The following is a 19,554-nucleotide window of genomic DNA, read 5'->3' on the forward strand; positions in this document are numbered from 1 at the left end:
CTGTACTGATGATGAAAGTTCTCCTCCACAGACTACGGACGACAGCACGCCGCTCTGCAGAGGGTTAGTGCATCGCACTGAGGCTGGGTGGAAACACTGTGCCGAGAGATCTGCAGCAACGGGATCAAAGACGTCTTCCACGGATGCACTTAAGGATACAGGAGAGCAGGAGAAGGAGCACATCAGAGGCCAGGACGTCAATCTCCTCAATGACGACCGATACGACCATTTCTATTATTTTGATGGCGTGCTGAGAAGAGTGAGAAATTATTTTTACCCCCATTACAGGAGACAAAGGCGGCAAAAAAGGAGCCCTGGTAACGCAGAGAATAGTGTTCTCAGAGTGAGGAACAGAGGAGACACTCAGGAAAATGTCCTCACGTATATCTGACGTCTTACTTCAGAGAATAAGGCCGGTCACTTCAAATGATCCGCCACTGAAGATGATTGAATACAGACGGTGACTGGAGGACCTGAACCTTGCAAAAAAAACAATCAAAAATGCATCACAAAGAAACACATTTAAGCACCGACAATGCCGATGTCTGATTCTTACCTGCTGGCCAGTAAATGAAATGTAACATGGAGAGCAGAGTCTGCCATGTTAGAATGTCAAGAAGAACACTTCCTGCCAGGGCAGCTGGCTGTGTTTGTAATGTCTACTTTGATGAAGAACGTGGCGGCTTTCCTAAATGTTTTTATCCTTTTACTGTACAGTTAAGGTACCATCCTCCCTCTGGCCGAGTTCATAATTAGTTACAAATATTTCTGGTTCTTGGACACCTCTTGGCTGTATTCAAGTCCACATTTCTGCATAAGTTAATATAATATTCATGTGCGGATAATGACCCTTCTGAACAGACAGAATTGTCTTGAGGAATTAGAACATTAGTGCTTCTCTTCCTCCATGTTGTGATGCAACAGATGTGCATATTAAACAATAAGAGAAGTTATGTGGCAGAGCAATGTTGATATTAATGTTTGATCTGCACAGCCCCGGAGAACAAACAGCTTATTCATTTTTCAATGTAATCAAACATGAAAACTGTTATTTCAAAACAATTCAAAAGACGCTCATCTGTACAAAACATTTATTTGAAATTTACATAAAAACAGCTTTGATGTATTTGCATAATTTATATCTGAAATTCATGACACGCAAACAATAACTAAAGGGGAAATGGCTGAGCGGAATCGCTGGACAGAAGGTCTACACGAGAGGAAGTTCATGAACAGCTTAGGACTTGGCAATAAGATATGGAAAAGTAAAAACACAGAAACTAAAAGACTAACATGACAGACTAACATGCATGCTGCTACTTCAAAGGCCAAGAGGAAGAAGAAACAAGACAAAGAGTTTATCAACGCTTTAAAAAGGAGATAAAAGGGGAGAATGTCCAGTGAGGGGGGGGGTTCAGACCCCCAGATATTGATGCTGGCTGTATTTTCATTATCTGTCAATAGATGGCAGTGCCAGCACTGTAGCATCACTCTTCAGCAATAATATAGAACTCTGTAACTCTTTCCTTTATACATGCTGCAGAAGAATGGGCCTAATCTAGTTTAAAACCTCACAACCTCGACAGCCAACCTGAATCACGTCACACCTCACTATATTCATGTTGGTTTGTTAATAGAGCTGCATATACACACACACACACGTACACGTCGTGAGGCGTCGGTGCGCTCTGGACCTTCGCATGTACATGTGACAGAACGAGGGGAAAAATACATTTGCGCTTCTTTTTAAAATCCAGAAAAAAATAAGTTTCCTTCATCTTGTTTTGAGTCTAACCAAAGACGAAACAACCCATATCTGCCACGTCACCGCTGACATGTACAGGAGGACTGCTCAACGGCTCATTTTTTTTCTGAGATTGGACGTCACCTGAACTCCAACTTGAAATGACAGACTCTGCGTTTAGCATCGTGAAAGCATCCACACTCCGCCGAACGTGGTCTCTCGAGAGGAAATGGCACATGTAACATTGACACACTGACAGTGTGGACCAGAGCGCGACACTTAACACGGCGAGCAGGGACGGGGATGGACTGAGCACCACGGAGCGTCAATCGCACCTTTGAAAAGTTGGGTGTCAGTCATTTTGCCCCGAAGCTGAACGGCATGTTGTTCAGGGTCCTTCGTTTCGAAAACGGCATAAATATTCAAAGTTAATTATTATTCATTACAATAAATACGTCAATAAATAAAATGACCTTTGAAGTTGTCCAAGTTACGTGGAAACGTTATGGAAACAGCTGCTCCAACAGAAACAGCTGCTGAAATTCCTTCTACGACGTCGTGCGCGGAGCAACACCGAGCATATAAAAGACCGGACGACACGGACTGAAAGCGCTTCTCCAACGTCACTCGACTGTTCAAAAATCTATTTTTGAATGGCTACGCTCTGTGAACATAATGACATCAGGATGCCTAAATACATTTAGATGATAAAATGGCACTCTTATGATTAGTAAAGCTAACCGGCCATCTTAAATCTACAAAACAACAAATATAACATGATTTTAGTTTCAAAATCCTACATGTGCCAGAGGTCAGTGCTTCAAAGAGGCACAGTATTAGTGACGTAGCTAATGCCACTCCTACAAACCAGTGTATATCCTCTTCTCCAGGTCGTGTTTTGTGATCTGAGGGCCAGATGCGTGACACACACACACACACACACACACACACACACACACACACACACGCACGCAGAGACGTTTCAGTATTTGGACGCATGTTAAAACACGCAGTCGTTTCTGCCTGTGGAAGCGGACACCGTCGCGTTATTCTGCTCTTTTTATAAAAAAATTTCAAACACAATTTCATTGTTGTCTCGGTGACGTTGTTCAAATTTGACCACGCGACTCTCTCTTCATTTTTCGGTATTACACCTCTGCATTTGGCGAGTAGTCGACATCTTCAGAGCTCTGCTTTTTGTGTTTCTTTTTTTTAAACTACTGGCTTTTTGAGTACATGGCTGGTCAGCCACAAAGAGGTAAGCCTGTTCGTGAGACACGATGTCCACCGACAGCGTCTGTGTGCTTTGAATTGTTTTCTCGCATCAAGTACTTTGTGGTTACTTCGATCGCAGTCCCCGTTACTTGAGCTTTCAGGGTGCGTCTGCGTGCTTGTAGTAGCCGCTCTGCAGGGCCGCAGAGGCGATGCTCTCAGCCGAGCGCCGCTGGTCCATACTTAGCAAAGCCTCCAACAGGTCGTTGATGTCCGCTTTCAGTCCCTGCCGCTGCATCCAGTTCTTCAGCAGTTCATACACTTTGTCACTGGGGGCGCCGTTCTCCGCGATCCGAATGTGGTTGTCACTGACCCCGATCATTCTGAAGAACTTGTTATGGATCCGCACGTCCAGGCACTCGTCGAACAAATCGAAGCTCTTCTTTAGGGATTTTTCTGACCCTTTAAAGAGGAAAAAAATGTAGATTGAGACACAAAAAGGCACAAAAGCTGCAGAAACACAGACACTGTGTGAGCAAAATGAGGCGTTTATCTTGATTGTCACATTTGAATACACGCTCAAATAAATCTGTTAAGCCATGTCCTCTTTAATAGAGCATGAGAAAAAAACACCAAAAAAGGCGGCGTGTCCCAACCCCCGAAAGGCTCAGACTCTGCCTGAGTCATGAGATCATTCATCCATCAAGCAGATAATGTGAGCTCTTAAGGAGACCCTGTTTATTAGTCTGCCTGTTAGCTCAAATCAAGTGGCATTAAAAGTGTTTGGTCGAGGGGGAACCTCCCCCTCCCACTGCTGGAATCGGAAATCTTACCTTGTAGAGGCACCAATCGATGCTGCAGAGGATCATCCTACAACACAAAACACAAACGTAAGCGATGGTGGCACAGGTGGTTAAAACACAAATGTTTCGACTGTGTGAGAACCGCACCATGTCTGCAGGTGGCAGTCGGATGGCAGCGGGGCTCTGCTGCGGGGTGTTGGGGGGGTTGTTATCGGGGGAGGCTGCGGTGGGCGGGGCTGACAGGCTAGTCTGAGAAGAACTGGTGGTGTTGGGCAAGCTGTCTCCTAGACCCCGGTCCTCGTCTTCCAGCGGAGGGGAGGCCTTGGTCATCCCGGTCTCCTGCAGCAGGGGCCGGGACTCCGGGCGGGACTCCTCGCCCTCCAGACCTGCGTTCTGATTATTCTGTCTCTCCTCGGCCGTGGCTCCACTCTCGTCCTGACCACAAAAAAAAAAAACAGTGGAGGATGGAGAGAGGTGACATATTGTACCAGAGATTCTGTATCTTAACTGTGACGGCTACACAAAAATAACGAATATTATAAAGCCGTTAAAAAGGTGCACGACGTGAGAAATCAAACACAACAACTTACGATAGGAATCTTCACAATTTCACTGGAATCACAATGGCTCCTTGAACCTGTTCAACAGCAGACAGACAGCATTAAGAATACACACTTAACAAGCTAAACAAGCTAAACAGCAACGCAAAGGTGCACTCTGTCAACTCACATGGTACTTCACATGAACGCTGCTTGATTACGAACCACCACAAAACCAGTGCAGCAAGGATGGCGATGGCGATGATGACCAGGGAAATGCAGATAGGCGAAACTGAAAAAAAATGAATCACTGGAGATGAACAATCGAGCACGAAACGGCCGACGATGTTAAGCTGCAGGCTTTGCGTGACGCGGCGGGGTTACCGATGTCGGCTGGAGAGGTGGGGGTCGGTGTGGGGAGGGCCGACGAGGTTTCCGTCGGGGACAGATCCCGTTTGCGACACTCTGTGTTAGAAAATGGGGTGCACTTCTTCACCTCCTCCTCCCCGGATTTACACCTGTGTTTAGTGGAACAAACATGTATTTGCATTAATAATAAAATATACAATGAAGATAATATCATAACCCTTTAAGCTTCAAGCTGGTCCTCAAGACCAAAGCCCCCTTATGACCACAGGAACTCTACCAAGACACTAGAAACCCTTTGAGGAAGTCATTGTTTCAACTGCAGGGACAAGAGTCTAAATTAAGTTCTGGACATTTTACCCCCAAAAGAGGCCCGGTGCTACAGGTAGCACTATCTCTAAATACTTTGTTCACCAAACAATGAAGTACTCTATCGATTTCGGACCGTTGAATCTGAATCTGAATTAAGCGAGGATAAATCAAATTAGCTAGCTGTCCAAGATGGAAACTCAACAATGCCGTGGATGCTTAACAATCAGCCCGTTATCCTAGAATTACATTCAAAATTGGATAATATTGATAAGCAGAACTGAAAACTACTTCAGGAAAGACGTAGAGGACACTTACTTGGCACAACGTTTGCAGACTTCGCAGGCCTGATCTGGGACACAGAAGGTGCCCAGTCTGCACTGGCAACTGGTGTCTGTGGTTGTGGTGCAGGATGCAGTTTTAATCTCATCTGTGGAGCGCAAAGAAGAGATGGAGAGATGAACACGTGAGCTTGTTTGTGATAGGTCATGAAAATGAAGGACCTAAATCCAGCCATATTAAACAGATGAAACCTATACAGAGATAGACAGATGCACATGTAACAGCATGTTCCCACATCACGTACACAAACAGACATAAAACAATCCACGATGACAGACGATGATGCATGGACGGACGGGAGTCTTTAAAGGACGCGATGCAGCTTTCACTTCGTGAAGCAGACAGAGCTGTACAAGCAGACTCATAATAAACTCGTGACCACCGACACCCATGAAACGAGAGAGAACAAGGACGCGTCAGGTAATTCGCTGGCCTTTAGAAATGATGTGGTAGTTTTTTGTTTGTTGGAAGATTGCGTCTCCAATTACGAGTCCCTGTTTGATAGAATCTGCCTAATTTTAACAGGATAATGAGGACGGAGAACCTGGCATGGTTCATTTATTAAATTGAGACATGAAGAGACCGTAACCCCCGGCCTTTAAGATAAGACCTAAATGAATAAAACCAGCGGTCCACCTCCACGGGATGACCCTCCACAGAGATCTGATCTGCATACCAATCCAGGAAGAACTACAGCGGCAGCTTGATTTGGTTGCAAAATGTGAGCACACTTAATATAAAGTAATTTTCTTCTAAAATAATGTTTCTAAGATTGTATTCAGACAATTCAGCTCATTTTGTAGCAAATTATGAAGTAAAAAAAGAGTGAAGTAGGTTTTTAGATATTCATTTCAAGAGCTAATTTATGACCCGATTCACCGACACGAGACTCACGTTGAGTCAACTTTTCTACAAGTGACAATTACAAAGTCCACAATCAGTCATCTGCCCTAACAAACACGTTGTCACCTCCATAAGGAAACGAGAAGGTGCTCAGCAGTGCCGTCTATAAGCTGAGAATATACAGTACGTGTGTCCGTACACGTGAAGGAGAGTAATAAATGGAGTTTACTGATCCCAGACTCCAGAGTTTGCCTCCTCTCAGTCTACCTTCATCCTCCATGTGACCATCATTGGGATGATCATGACAGCCTAAATGTTGCTGGGTAGAACGGGCCGCGGATAGCACAGCTGTGACTTAAGCTATGCTATGCAAGACTATATATGGAACGACCTGATGGCTCACAGCAACAACTTGGATCGCATGAACATAAACAGAGCAGGGGTTTGTCACCAAGCAGACCCGCGTATGGTTCAGAAGTGAGCTCAATGAAGTTTTATTCCTTTTCAAAATCTACGCATGACACGGGATCAATTTACCGTAGTCCTTTTTTTAAATGTATTTTTTAGATATTAATGTCTGGATGTCACAAAACGTTTTACAGCTTAACCAGGATACAAATAAAATGTAGTCATAGGTTCTAAAAGCTCAGAGGGAGAAAGTGGTCGCACAAACACCTGGTGAGGTCTTTGACTCAGAACTTCAAAGCGCGAGTGGCTTATGTCACCTCAAAAGGTATCAAAGTGACCCAAAGAGACCGATGCTCTGCTGTCTGGTAGATTCAGAACTCTGCTGGCCGAGTGCTGACCAGCACCAGACGTTGTAAAGTCAGCTTACATGCTCATTTTCAACGCTCTGTGTGTGCTGGTAGATAATGGATATCATACACTACTGGGTCCCTGCCTGATGTCAGTACTCTTGCAGTGTGAGCTGGGTTGTGTCTGCTCTCTCCGTTCACACAAACACAGAGACCGCTACTGAGTTCATCAAAACAGTCCTTAGCTGGTTCCTCTGCCAAGCTATTGGGACAATGGGTTTGCTTGTTATGATGTCATACAACAATCAACACGCAATGGCAACTTTCCAATACGAAAAACAATTTCCTTTGGAGGTTGTTTTGTTCTTTTCTAAAGACGGCGCGAAGACACTCTGGGACATTCTGGTTTACTGCTCGGCCCCAGAGAGCACTTTCATCTCTTCCTGATTGTAGAACACAATCTCACACACGCAGGTTTGAAAACAACTGTAAAAATAGGTCACAAATAATGTTTAAAAGTCTTGGATGGTTGGACTATTGGGAAGTTTCATAGTTAAACCAAGCTGACGGCTTCAGTTTTGCCACATTTAGTGAATTCCGTGAGGCTATAAATCATGTTCCGTTGTTGTGAGCTCAGCTTTGTTAACAGCGGAGCCATTTCATACGCTGTTGACAAAGCAGAACTTCCTCGTTTCCTTCCCGCTGTGTGAGAGAAGCAGCTTTTTTTACACCGAGAATGGAAAACAGATTCCGAGCAAGTGTGACACATCACAGCTGTCAGTCTTGTCAGTCTGCCCAGTGATCATTAGAACGTAAAACATGCAGCGTTATGGTGACAGGTACTACTTTGATTCCTTGATTACGTCACGCTATAATTTGGCAGGTGCTTTGAACAAGTCTGTTCTGCGGGTGGAGCACAAAGTCAAAGTGTCTGTTCAGCTTTGATCAATTCATTCAAATTCATGTTTTAAAATGAAAATGGATTTTCAGTGCTGCCGCGGTTCCCTGAGCTTCTGTAGTTAACAGTAAACATGTGAGGTACAGATAGAAGCAGTCCATAGCAAGGGAAACGTTGTTATAGTTGAATTCACATTTCCTTTGCCAGTGACCTATTAATTATTACACGGTGGTAAATAAGTTAAAACTAGAGCAACAGCACACAAAGCTCTTTCTTAAAACCGCGACGACTGAGCACAAAACACATCCCATGTAACAGTAGTCCCTTTTCTGTAGCTCCAGCCTTTCATTGGACACAAAGACGCCCCAGTGTGGGACACAATGAGACACAGACACACCCAGTCCAGCCAGGTAGGACAGACACAAGCAGCTCTCCAGAGACGGGCAACATGCTCACATTCAGCCCACGACACAAAACAACAAAGACACGCCCTGCGACTCTCTGCAACATCACAAGATCACATTTACAGCAGAGGATCTGAGAGGCGGGGCACACACAAAAAGGTATCAGCTTTCCCAACTAATACATCTTTGACACACTGGACTTCAGAAAACTCCACTTGGGAGATAAAAGGAAAAGCGGTGAAGCGTTTATTTTTCTTCTTTCTTTAAAAACTAATTTTCAATGTTTTTGGAAAGGTTTCCTGGTAGGACCTGTAGTTATTAATACACATATTTACAGGGCAGTGGTCTCATTACAATAGACAAGTCTTCTGTAGTCAATTCAACAGAAAAGTTCACAATTTTAATCAATAGTCAAGTCATTTATTTTTACACAAAAATGCTTCCAAATGTAGTTTGTTTCAAGTTTTCTTTAGAAAGTTCAGCATCTTTGGGCTTTTTTTGCTACAAGCTGACACTTTATTGATCAAAAATAAAGAAAAGTTGCATGTTAATAAGGTTAAAGCATCATGGTCTGACCACTCTCACTGACCAGTGTAAATTATTTACCCAAATCTGAGTAAATGTGATTTTAATGAATAAGCTAAGAAGCCAACTTGTTCCCACTTGTTCGGTGAAGCGGGCGCTGTGGTTACCTGAGCGGCAGTGAGTGCAGGGCAGGCAGCGGTTCATCCCGTTGGAGTGCTCCGTGTAGGTCTGTCCGTGCTCGCAGGGCAGACAGGTCCCGTGTTCTTGGTCTCTTTCGCATCCCTTCTGCACAAAGGTTCCTGCAAACAACGACTCAGGTGATGAATATGCACACGCAGTCCACATTCCACAGGGACGAGAGGAAAGACAGGAAGCGATTCACTGAACTGCGCCGCGATTCCACCACCAAGCCCCTTCTGGGCGACCGCCGTGCTAATGATCGGTGTACTCAGTTGAGGCGTGCTTGGAATAAAACCACTTGATTCTCGTGTGTTTTCAGGGTTTATCTGATGCGCGGATTAAAGACAGTGGAGAATAGGAAACATACAACAGAGGGCAAGGTCATCGTTGGTTGAAGTCGGGGTATTCGGTGAATAGAGGATCGGTGTTGTGGTCGGTTCAGGGGTTGGACAGTTTGTAAAGTCTGTCTGGTTTCATGAAACCGTAGTTTATCAAGTGAATGTGAACCAACGCTAGTTACTAATCAAATACAAATACTTCTTAGAATTCAGAATAGCAAATTAAATAACTCAATCAGTTAGCAACTACATGCTAAATATGTACTGAGCTAAAGGAGACAGGAAATGGTCTAAACTTCTTCACATAATAACATGGCTGGTACTTTCAATTACTTAAACTTAAATAACCTCCACTGCATATTCGGCGCTTTTCCCTTTCCCTCTGTGACTGGGAGCAGTTTGCCTCCTGCTTCTAGCCATCATGCATTCTTTCCAGACAATGCAGGGAATATCTGCTGAATTCATGAGGGACACAGTTCAGGTTACGGGTTCAACATTTGACTCGAGTCGTTTCACACAAAATGCCGTCTTTTAAATCTGCGCTCAGTCCTCGACTACTAGAGACACCACTATGAGTTGATCGGAGGGAACTTATTCAGGCCCACATTGCTCATGTGTTCGGTTGGCACTGGAGCTGTAATTGCTGCTGTATATTCCACTTAATGTGGTTCCCCATACAGGGATGGGTCAAATGCAGAGAATAATTTCCCCACTGTGGGACTAATAAAGGAATGTTTCTTCTTCTTCTTCTTCTTCTTACCAGCCTTGCAATTGTGGCAGCAGAGTCCCTGGTGGAGGTACTGCTCGTTCTCCACACATGTTCTGTGACGCCGAAGGGTGAGGTTCTTGTATTCGTCGCCGGACCACTGAGACGCTGGAGGTTCGGCTGCGTGACACACCAGCCCGACGAGGAGCGCGGCCACAAACACCTGGATCGTCGAGGGGGAGGGAAGGAGGGGGGAGAAAAGACAAAAGCTTTGCATTAGTATCCAGACTCGCCCACTCAGACTCATTACACGAAGGACAGTAAAGAGGAGAGTCTATCTTCAGAGGGAACCTTGTGTGAGCAAACTACGACTTAATTTGAACCATCTGATCTGAGCATCTGCCGTGGGAAAGCAATTATGGGAGCTCATCCAGCTGGTCAGAAGTAAAAGCAAAAACAACCCCGTGTGTGCACGGACACAAAGCTACACACTAACGACATGCAGCGCAACAGGCGACCGGACTGAATTACTCCCACTGATCGGGTTCTCTTTTTAAAAGGAAGAGTCTCTGCTGTGGGTGTAGCAGACAGATATCCCGGCTAACGCCACCGCAGTGCCCATATCCAATGTGCCTCCACAGCTCCATTCATCTGCTGGATAATAACAGGGCTTGTATAGGTGGGGTACCGAGAAGAATACGGCCGAAACGCTTTAGTGTGGCCCCCAGGCGCTGGTGTTTATTCACACGCTTTTCACCATGTCAATGTGAGAAGGCCCCATTCACCGGCAAACAACGCACTTTAGTGCCTCTACTTCAAATGACCCACATTCTTAAACCCTCGGCTCTTTGAATGCCGCGACATGAGACACCGCCATCCAGCGCCCCCAAACGCAACACGACACCTCCCGGGTAAGTGAGAGGCCTAAGATTTGGAGGTTTTTGTCTCTCCTGTGCAACCGCCCCCCCCACCTCCACCAGGAGAGAAAGGGAACAGGTTAGGGCGTGGAGCGGGAGGGGTTGATTCAAAGTGAGAAATTGTAGACAGCGAGTTGAGGATGGGACGTTCTGCAGGGAATAGGTTTTCTAAAAAAGACCGTGTGGGAGAATGAGGGGAATAAAGACGGATAAACGGAGGTAGAGAAAGAGGGACAGGCTGGAGCCGTGAATGACTCCTGACGCTAAAGACTTGGCTCTCTGGAGGGCCGCCATGCCTTGTTGTTCAAAAGAACTTTCCTCTCTCTCTCTCTCTGACTTTCCCCGTCTTCCTCTCCCTCTGCTCACGTCAGACTTTCCAAAGACGCCGAGAGGCAGACGTGGAGGGGCAGACGGCTGGCAGAGCAGTCACAATCACACCATTTAGATCTATCCAAACATTCTCTGGGCGGGGGGGGGGGGGGAGAAGGCAGGGGGAGGGAGATAAAATTAGACGGTGGCGGGGGCACTTGAACACGCCGTGTGCATGACTGCAGGGTGGGGGGATGCAGAGACGAGGACTTGGGGAAAGAGCAAGTAGGAGGCCGTGTGAAAAGGCAAGAGAGCGAAAATCTCTCAGAGTGGAAAGAAGAGATGAGAAGAAAAGACAACTGGGGAAAGAATGAGCTGCACTAAAGGTAATCCTACACTTCTACAAGGCTCAAGTCACATTGCACAGACTGTGCAGAAGTTTGTTTATCCAGCCGAGTAAGAAGCTAAGAAATCCCACGGCCAATCAAAAGCTCAGGTGTCTCTTTGACAGCGAGGATGCACAGACGGCACAGAGATGACATCACTTCCAGTCTTTGTTCAATCCTGGGCCTGTGATTCTGAAACACCCGCCGCGGTGCAGCTGCCCTCAACAGCTAACCTGTTGTGCTGCAGCAGCTGAAGGTTCGCAACTCAGAACATCCAGTTCAAGCAGGGCTGCGAGTCCTGTGATCGATGAATCGTTCGGCGTATTAAACGGGAGGTAATAGCGAAACATCACAATTACACAAAGCCCAAGGTGAATGTGAGAATCAAGAGCCATCTCTGTTCAGCTTTTATTTTGAAATAAGAGTCCAACGAGCCTGAGGGAAACCTCGCCGTGTGGTAATTCACAGACGAGGAAAAGGGAACACGTGTCCGCCACGCTGACGTCTGTTAAACTACATGAGCGCAAAAGCGCTGTTTCCACAAACACTTTGGGCAGCCGCAATGTGGCTCAGCTGTACCTCCACGACCGAGCGAGGGAGGAAGACCAGAGTGACCATAACCTCAGTGTTGAAAACCCTCCAAACCCACAATCCCTGTAAAACCTCCAAGCGCCCGGCTGAAGCGCTCCAGTCCACTCCACAGTGCTTCTCTATCCTCTGCACCACGAGTGGGCTCGGCTGCAGATTACGGGCTTAAAACAGAGTCCCATTGTCAAGCTTCCGGTGCGTGTGCACGACGGGTTAGTACCACGCAAGTTAAACTAATAAAAAGTTACAATAAAATAATGACGGGACCCTCCGTTTACAGTTAGCTCCCCTCCGCTTCCTCTAAACACTCTGGGTTCTTCCACAATTGAACTTGGCACAAACGCAACACATGCACAGTGAGAAGCGACTGAACATCCTTTCAGCTGACTTATGGTATCAATGGGCCTTTTAGAGGGGCTGATCGCTCCACATCCCCGAGGGAATCACAGTGACCTCCATTATGAAAAAAAGAAACGAAAGAGAAAAACCGCAGTGAACTCCTGCACGCACACACAACGCCACACACACACATATGAACGAAGGGAGGCTCTTCATTTCATATTGGACGGATGATTTCAAGCATAGCCAACTGATGAGGAACAACACGATGCACCTCGTTACACCGACGGAGACCTGCGCTGCATCACGCTTCCCTTATTAGACAATTTAATCAATTTGTGATCGTTGCGATATTGTATCTAGACCATCTATACTGTCAGACATCATGACTATTAGATTTAATTACAACTGATGATATTTAAGGCCACAAGCACATGACGGACTGGAGGAGGATGGAACAAACATTGTTTTTTCCACAGCTGTGTATTTTGCAACACGCCGTGAAGCCTTCCTAAGTATGACACGTTTGCTTCAGCTCGGTTGCCTACGACGTGCGTCTTCCTCTGAACTTCTTGATGAAACACCGTGACCTCCCACAACCACAGGAAGGAGAAGCCTCCACCGCCTCTCATAACAGAGGAGGCGACACCGTCGGCGTCGCAGCTGTTCAGAGGCACAACTGGCGTCAGAGTGTAAACAGTGAAGCGGCGAGATCCTCGGCGATCAGCCGCTCTCTTCCGTCAATTAAAAGAAATGCAGAAAGTTGGTTTGTTGCACAATGAGCAGCAAACCCTCACGTTTGAGAAGCTGGAACCAGAGAATGATTTATCCTGTCACGTAGCATTTGGATGCTCGACTCTCCTTAAGTGATGAATTACACCGACATCCTGTCTCAGACGATGAGCACATGTACGACACTCGCTGCAGCGCCGTAAACAAATCCAAAGTACAGCCGAGCTCGGGCACATTCGTCATAATAAAGCTGAATGATAGAAAATGAAGAGAGAGCGACTCCCGCCTCAAATCTGAAGGAGTTAAGACAAGAAAGTGTGAGTGAAAGTGCTCAGTGTGAAAACCGCAAAAGATGCACACACACACACACACACAGTACGGTTTATGTGTGGGAGCGTGTGAAAAGCGGCGGCCCCCTCCTCTCAGGGAGCACAGGAAGCTCGAGACAATACGGAGGCTTCATGGCGGGTTCAGCTCCACAGCAGCCCGCCTCAGAGCAGGGCCCGGCACCCGATTGGACCCGCGGCACATCCGCTATACGGCTGGATATTTATAAACTTGGGGAAGCTGCAGCTCCGCGAGACGGATTCTTGAGTTTCCTCAGGAGGCGAGCCGATTAGACGGAGCGCGACGGCGTGTCGTAAGCAGGTGACATTCACCTTTGGAATCAGAGAGGAGACAAAAAACACTGTGCGATGACGACAGTCTTAGTGAATTTCCTGGCAGTCAATCTGCCACCACAAGTAGAAGTGAGTGACGCGCTGACGCTGACCACATGACACTAGTCGTATTGTTTTGATGGCTGAGAGGCAGAGAGGGAGGGCTGCTGAAGGTCTGGAGGGTTCACACTGTTGTGAGCAGGTGCAGCGTCACACATGTGTCAATCGGTTTGTGTTCTTGAAGTCGAGTGGGTCTCCAGTGTGGTTTCTAAGGGCTGGCTGCTCAACTCGCACACGTCACAAAGCACACTCGGCACGATGGCCGTGCGTCACGCTCCGCGTTATTCGCGGCAATCGAATTTGAACGTCAACGCAACAAATTGAATTTAGGTATTTGTGTGCGGCGGGCTATTTAGTCGCCCTTTTCAAAATTCTGATCAGGCCCCTTCACAGCAGCAGCACAACACCAGGGCGAGAATGAAAAGAGCAAGAGCGGAGGACTGAAAGACTCAAGTATGTGCAGGAATCCATCACCATGCTCGAGACAACCGCGTCAGTCCATTAAAGCTCGTCTTTGTGCTGAAAGGAAGAGAAGGCCTATGAAGCGCCGGCAGTTCATAGCAGTCTTTATAAACACATCGCGGCAAAAATGTAGAGTATGCGGCGGCTGCGGCAGCTCAGCGAGGACCTAAGTGACCATCAATAGCTGGAATTGATGTTGGATTTGTGTCTTTGTAAACAGAAGTCCATTCTAAACTCCGGACAAAGGTTGAGTTTGTTCCGAGTCTTTAAACTTTTGTCGTAATCTGCCCATTCATCCAGGAGAGCAGGAAGTCAGAGGACGTAGCAACATCAAGCCACACCGCTTTAGTGGTAAGTCACGTTAACAAACTCAATCCACAGACTATTCGTCGCCAACTATTTAGAATATTGATAAATTATTTTTAAGTAAAAATGCCCCGAAATTCAGGTTGCTTCTTCTCAAATGTGAATATTTGCTGTTTTTGTGTCTTCTATTAGAGTAGATTTAATGTTTTGGGGTTTTTTGTCTTCTATTAGAGTAGATTGAATGTTTGGGGTTTTTTTGTCTTCTATTAGAGTAGATTGAATGTTTTGGGTTTTTTCGTCTTCTATTAGAGTAGATTGAATGTTTTGGGTTTTTTCGTCTTCTATTAGAGTAGATTTAATGTTTTGGGTTTTTTTGTCTTCTATTAGAGTAGATTGAATGTTTTGGGGTTTTTTCGTCTTCTATTAGAGTAGATTGAATGTTTTGGGTTTTTTTGTCTTCTATTAGAGTAGATTTAATGTTTTGGGTTTTTTTGTCTTCTATTAGAGTAGATTTAATGTTTTGGGGTTTTTCGTCTTCTATTAGAGTAGATTTAATGTTTTGGGTTTTTTTGTCTTCTATTAGAGTAGATTGAATGTTTTGGGGTTTTTTCGTCTTCTATTAGAGTAGATTTAATGTTTTGGGTTTTTCCGTCTTCTATTAGAGTAGATTGAATGTTTTGGGTTTTTTCATCTTCTATAAGAGTAGATTGAATGTTTTGGGTTTTTGTGTCTTCTATTGGAGTAGATTGAATGTTTTGGACTTTTGGTTGGCACAAAGCAAAAACTATTTAAATACTTAAACTTGGGCTTTGGTAAACTGCAGAGGGCATTCATCACTACTCTGACACTGAATGGACCCATTGAGTGATTGACAATGAAAAAAGAAACACTCTTTGCAATGCAATCTTTTTTAGCCGTTGTAGGGCTCGACTAAGTTATTATTTTCATTATCAGCTGATTACGTTCTTGGTCTACAGCTGGTCTAAAAATAGCAAAACATGTGCATCAAATTGCTTGTTTTGTTCAACCAACAGTCACGAGCTCAAAGAGGTTCAGTGCAAATGTCACAAAAAGCAGAAAATCCTTTTGCTTGACAAATGATCTAACCCGTGAACCCATTATTAAAATAGTGGATGATTACTTTGTTGTCAGTTGACTTATCGATGATTAAAATGCTATTGTGACATAAACTGTATTTAAATGGCGATTTCCTTGAATTCCGTGAATCACAGCGGAGCAGCTGGTCCCAGACACAAGAGCTTAGTTTGAAAAGTGACTGAAAGGATAAATCGATGATGAAAACCATTAAAGACGAGTGATTGACTTATTGTTTCAGCTCGAGCTGCACTTGGGCGAGTATAGTGTGACTAGAATGCTTTCAAATACGTACACACTTATGAATACATACAGACAACATGTAAAAAAAAGACCAACAATAACTCTGTAGTGTCCATTCCTGGTACAATGTCCTCAAGGAGAGTAAACTCATGTGATGTGACTCGTCAGATGACTTCTGTACACATGGGAAAGCTATGAGTGTATTTCACCTCAAAGCAGTTAGACGCTCTGTGTGTGTGTGTGTGTGTGTGGTATGGAATTAGTTGCCAATCAGACTGAAGCAAGTTAATCTGTTTGACACAGTGAGACTCTCCCCCACTTCTCGCCGAAGTCGGGCCGTTCGTGTGTGGGCGCTGACTTGCCTCCGTTGGTATGCAGGCCGCACCTGAGCACAGGTGGCACTCCCTACATGAGTCAGCGGGCCACCGATGACTAAAGAAGGATTCACTGTAACGATGGTGAAAGACAGCGGCGGGTTCCTTCAGAGCAATTTCTTCTTATCAACATCCGCTCTCAAGGATAAATACCTGGCTCCCACACTGCGACGGGCCAAAGCCGGTGTCTGACAGTGAGTTTTGTTGCACCGCATTGCATCATTCAGGGTCCATGCAGCCTCTGGCAGCACCCCCCCCCCCCCCCAGTCTCCACTGTGACCGTTCACATGGTCGCCACTCAAAGCAGCACTAAGCGGCGGTTACAGTTTTACTCTAGGCTGGAGCGCTTTTTGTTGACCACTGCTCGGTTTTGGCCCGCCGCTTGTCCCAGAGGTCCGTCCTGCCCCCCCCCCCCTCCTCGTCTGTGCCGTCCACAGAGACACGGAGGGACATTTCCTGTGTGAACCAACACCCAGACGCACACAGTAACGCCATCGCAGATAGGAATCTGGTGGCAGGACAGTTCTCAGAAGTAAATCAATGCCACTAATATCAGCATATCTGTGTATTCTAGACAGGAAGTTTACTGGACGGCCAGGCACGTACACTCGGGCAATTTGGAGGAGTGTGTGTGTGTGTGTGTGTGTGTGTCGGGGGGGGGAAGGGGGGTGAAGTGTCCCCATAGTCCCTTAGCAACAAGGCTCTCTGGCGAGGCCTCCAGAATGTACTGCGGTTTACAGAAGAGATTAACATTGACTTTGCCACCCGGAGAAGTAAATGTGAGTCCAGTGATGGAACACTGCACGACTTAAAACACAGATCAGACAACGCGGAAAACAAACAGGAAGGCTCCGGGGCACATCGGCAGACGTTGTGTTCACTTCAAGGACTCGATTAGAGCGGAGCCACGGTAGCCGAATGTTAGGGTTACACCGTTACACCGTCATTTGCTCTGTTCATTTAGGAACTCAGATTCCTTTTTCCGTTTCCTAGCTCACGCTGCAATGTAAACCAGGAGCCTTCATAGTGCCTCACATGCAATTTACTCACATATCATTAATCCAAAGAACCTCTAATGGATTGGCTGCACGTGAAGGCCTCACAGTGAGCACACGGTATTTATAGTGTCAGGCTTTTTGGTGCTGCACAGATGGAAAAACCAACAGCGGGGGAATGAAAAGACATCTCTGTGAGGGTCTGAGAGTGGAAGAAAGTCAGCTGGAAGACCGTGGACAGGACGTCTGTGGCTTTAATTGACTGAAGTGGCGAGGTGAATTCTTGGCTTTTTCTTTTTCTGGGGTCAAGCTGATAGTCACAGCTTCAGACGTGTTAATAATAAATCTCAACACACAACTTGATTTAAAAAGGCCACTCCACACACAGCCGGGGCCATAGCTGCAGTGCTGCGTATTAATAGGTCCTATAGGGCCGATACATCCGCTGTGACGGACCAGGAGCCATCGTGTGCTGCCTGTCTGAACAATATGACCACATGATGCCCAACACAGATGGTGGCTGTAACGTTGAGGCCTTATTTTGGGGGGGGGGGGGGACTGAGTGAATGATACAAGCACATGTACTTCAAACCCAAAAAGAAAAACAGGAGCCAATGAGTTCCGGATGAGCCTTCTTCTCCGGAAATAAACACTTTAAATTAGCAACACAAACAAAACACATTGTTGCTTCTTGTGTGTGTGTGTGTGTGTGTGCGCGCGCGCTCTTGCGGGACATGAACGGGCTTGTTTCATCTTCTCCGAGTTCACAGGCCTGGCCGTGATTTCTGGTCACATGTTAACAGCACAGCCTCCAAAATATAAAATAAAAAAGAGGCAATGTTTGTCTGGTTTAAGCCTCAACTTTATGAAACATTTGGTATTTTATTTTTATATATTAGACCTCCTCTGGCGTCCCCGCGACACTTTGAAAACAAGTTATTTGTATTAATAGCTAACGTTAAATCATGTTACTGTCCCGCTGAAGCGCGTACCAGATAAGTAGCTCTATCCGAAGTTAAACCATCATTAACTCTTCAACAACAACACTGTGACAGACTGCCAATGTAATACAGGTGTGTAAAATACACACGAGTGAGTATTCGGGGGGTTTTATTGTCGTGTTTACTTACAGAAGGTTTCCCGACCACCGGATCGAAGTTCATCTTGGGAACTTCGAGAGGAGAGAGGAAATCCCGGCGAGTGCGCGCTACCAAACCCGAACCAGCTTTTAAATTCTCTTCAACAAAACACACAAACAAAACAAAAGCCTGCGCGCAAGTCCAGCTGTGACACTATCCGTCGCGCGGGCTCTCTCGTGAGTTTTGTCGCCACTGACACAACTTTTAACGCGTTTTTCCTGAGAGCTGAGAGACTCGCAGTCCGAGTAACACTGAAAACTTCTTTCTTTTTTCTCGCCTTGGAGCTGCGCGTGACGTCAGACTTGACCCAGGAGCCAATCACAATGCTTCAAACTGAATAATAATGACGTTGTTAAAAAGAGGCGGTAGAAGTACTAATACCTGGAATGTAACTAAGTAGCCTACAATTACTCCAGTACTGTACTCGAGTAGCTTTTTGAGGTACTTGTACTTCACTTGAGTATTTTAATTGTATTTAACTTCATACTTCTTCGCCACTATATCTCAGAGGTACATATTGTACTCACTACATTTGTCTGACAGTTTTAGTTACTTTTCAAGTTGACATTAGTTTCATACCCTTCCTGTCCAGTGTTGAAATGGAAATTCTCCTCATTTTAAGATAAATAAACTCTTGGATCAGCTGCTGCATCGTCACAGAGCTGAAAACAGGCTGTTTGTGGTTCTCACAGGACAGACGCCACAAACATATGATGATCTTATAGAATGTGATGCATTGATGTCGATCAAACTCATAACAGGATATAAAGGAGTTAAAATAATGTCAACCAGCTACAGCAGTAATGTTAAATCAGAAACATCAGACAGTAAAACACTGACAGGGAACATTTTACTGCACAGTGAGTACTTTACTTTGAATATTTCAGCACATTTTGCTGATAATACTTTTTCTTAGTAAGTTAGGTTCTTAATGCTGGACTTTTACTTGTTGTGGTGTATTTTTCAGTGTTTTACTTGAGTGAAAT

The 19,554-nt window shown here is 45.5% G+C and overlaps 1 protein-coding gene across 1 annotated transcript; it reads right to left on the reverse strand.

Moving 5' to 3' along the window:
* Nucleotides 1-1,090: 1,090 nt before the first annotated feature.
* Nucleotides 1,091-18,792, reverse strand: LOC306792171 (tumor necrosis factor receptor superfamily member 10B-like). The gene is made up of 10 exons (XM_079289205.1): nucleotides 18,560-18,792; nucleotides 10,019-10,187; nucleotides 8,908-9,039; nucleotides 5,292-5,403; nucleotides 4,683-4,816; nucleotides 4,489-4,590; nucleotides 4,350-4,396; nucleotides 3,907-4,194; nucleotides 3,790-3,826; nucleotides 1,091-3,418 (listed from the first exon to the last, which is right to left on the reverse strand). The coding sequence occupies exons 1-10, from the start codon at nucleotides 18,590-18,592 to the stop codon at nucleotides 3,117-3,119; spliced, it is 1,356 nt and encodes a 451-aa protein (XP_079145331.1). The 5' UTR covers nucleotides 18,593-18,792; the 3' UTR covers nucleotides 1,091-3,116.
* Between the last annotated feature and the right edge of the window lie 762 nt (nucleotides 18,793-19,554).

The sequence above is a fragment of the Melanostigma gelatinosum genome, assembly GCF_949748355.1.
Source record: "Melanostigma gelatinosum genome assembly, chromosome: 18".
Taxonomy (NCBI): Eukaryota; Metazoa; Chordata; class Actinopteri; order Perciformes; family Zoarcidae; genus Melanostigma; species Melanostigma gelatinosum.

Coding starts and splice junctions, on each gene's coding strand:
- LOC306792171 (XM_079289205.1), bottom strand. CDS start 18,592: ATGAACTTCGATCCGGTGGTCGGGAAACCTTCT. Junction 4,397..4,488: donor GCGTTCATGTGAAGTACCAT/GTGAGTTGACAG, acceptor GCTGTTGAACAG/GTTCAAGGAGCCATTGTGAT. Junction 3,827..3,906: donor GACTGCCACCTGCAGACATG/GTGCGGTTCTCA, acceptor TTTGTGTTGTAG/GATGATCCTCTGCAGCATCG.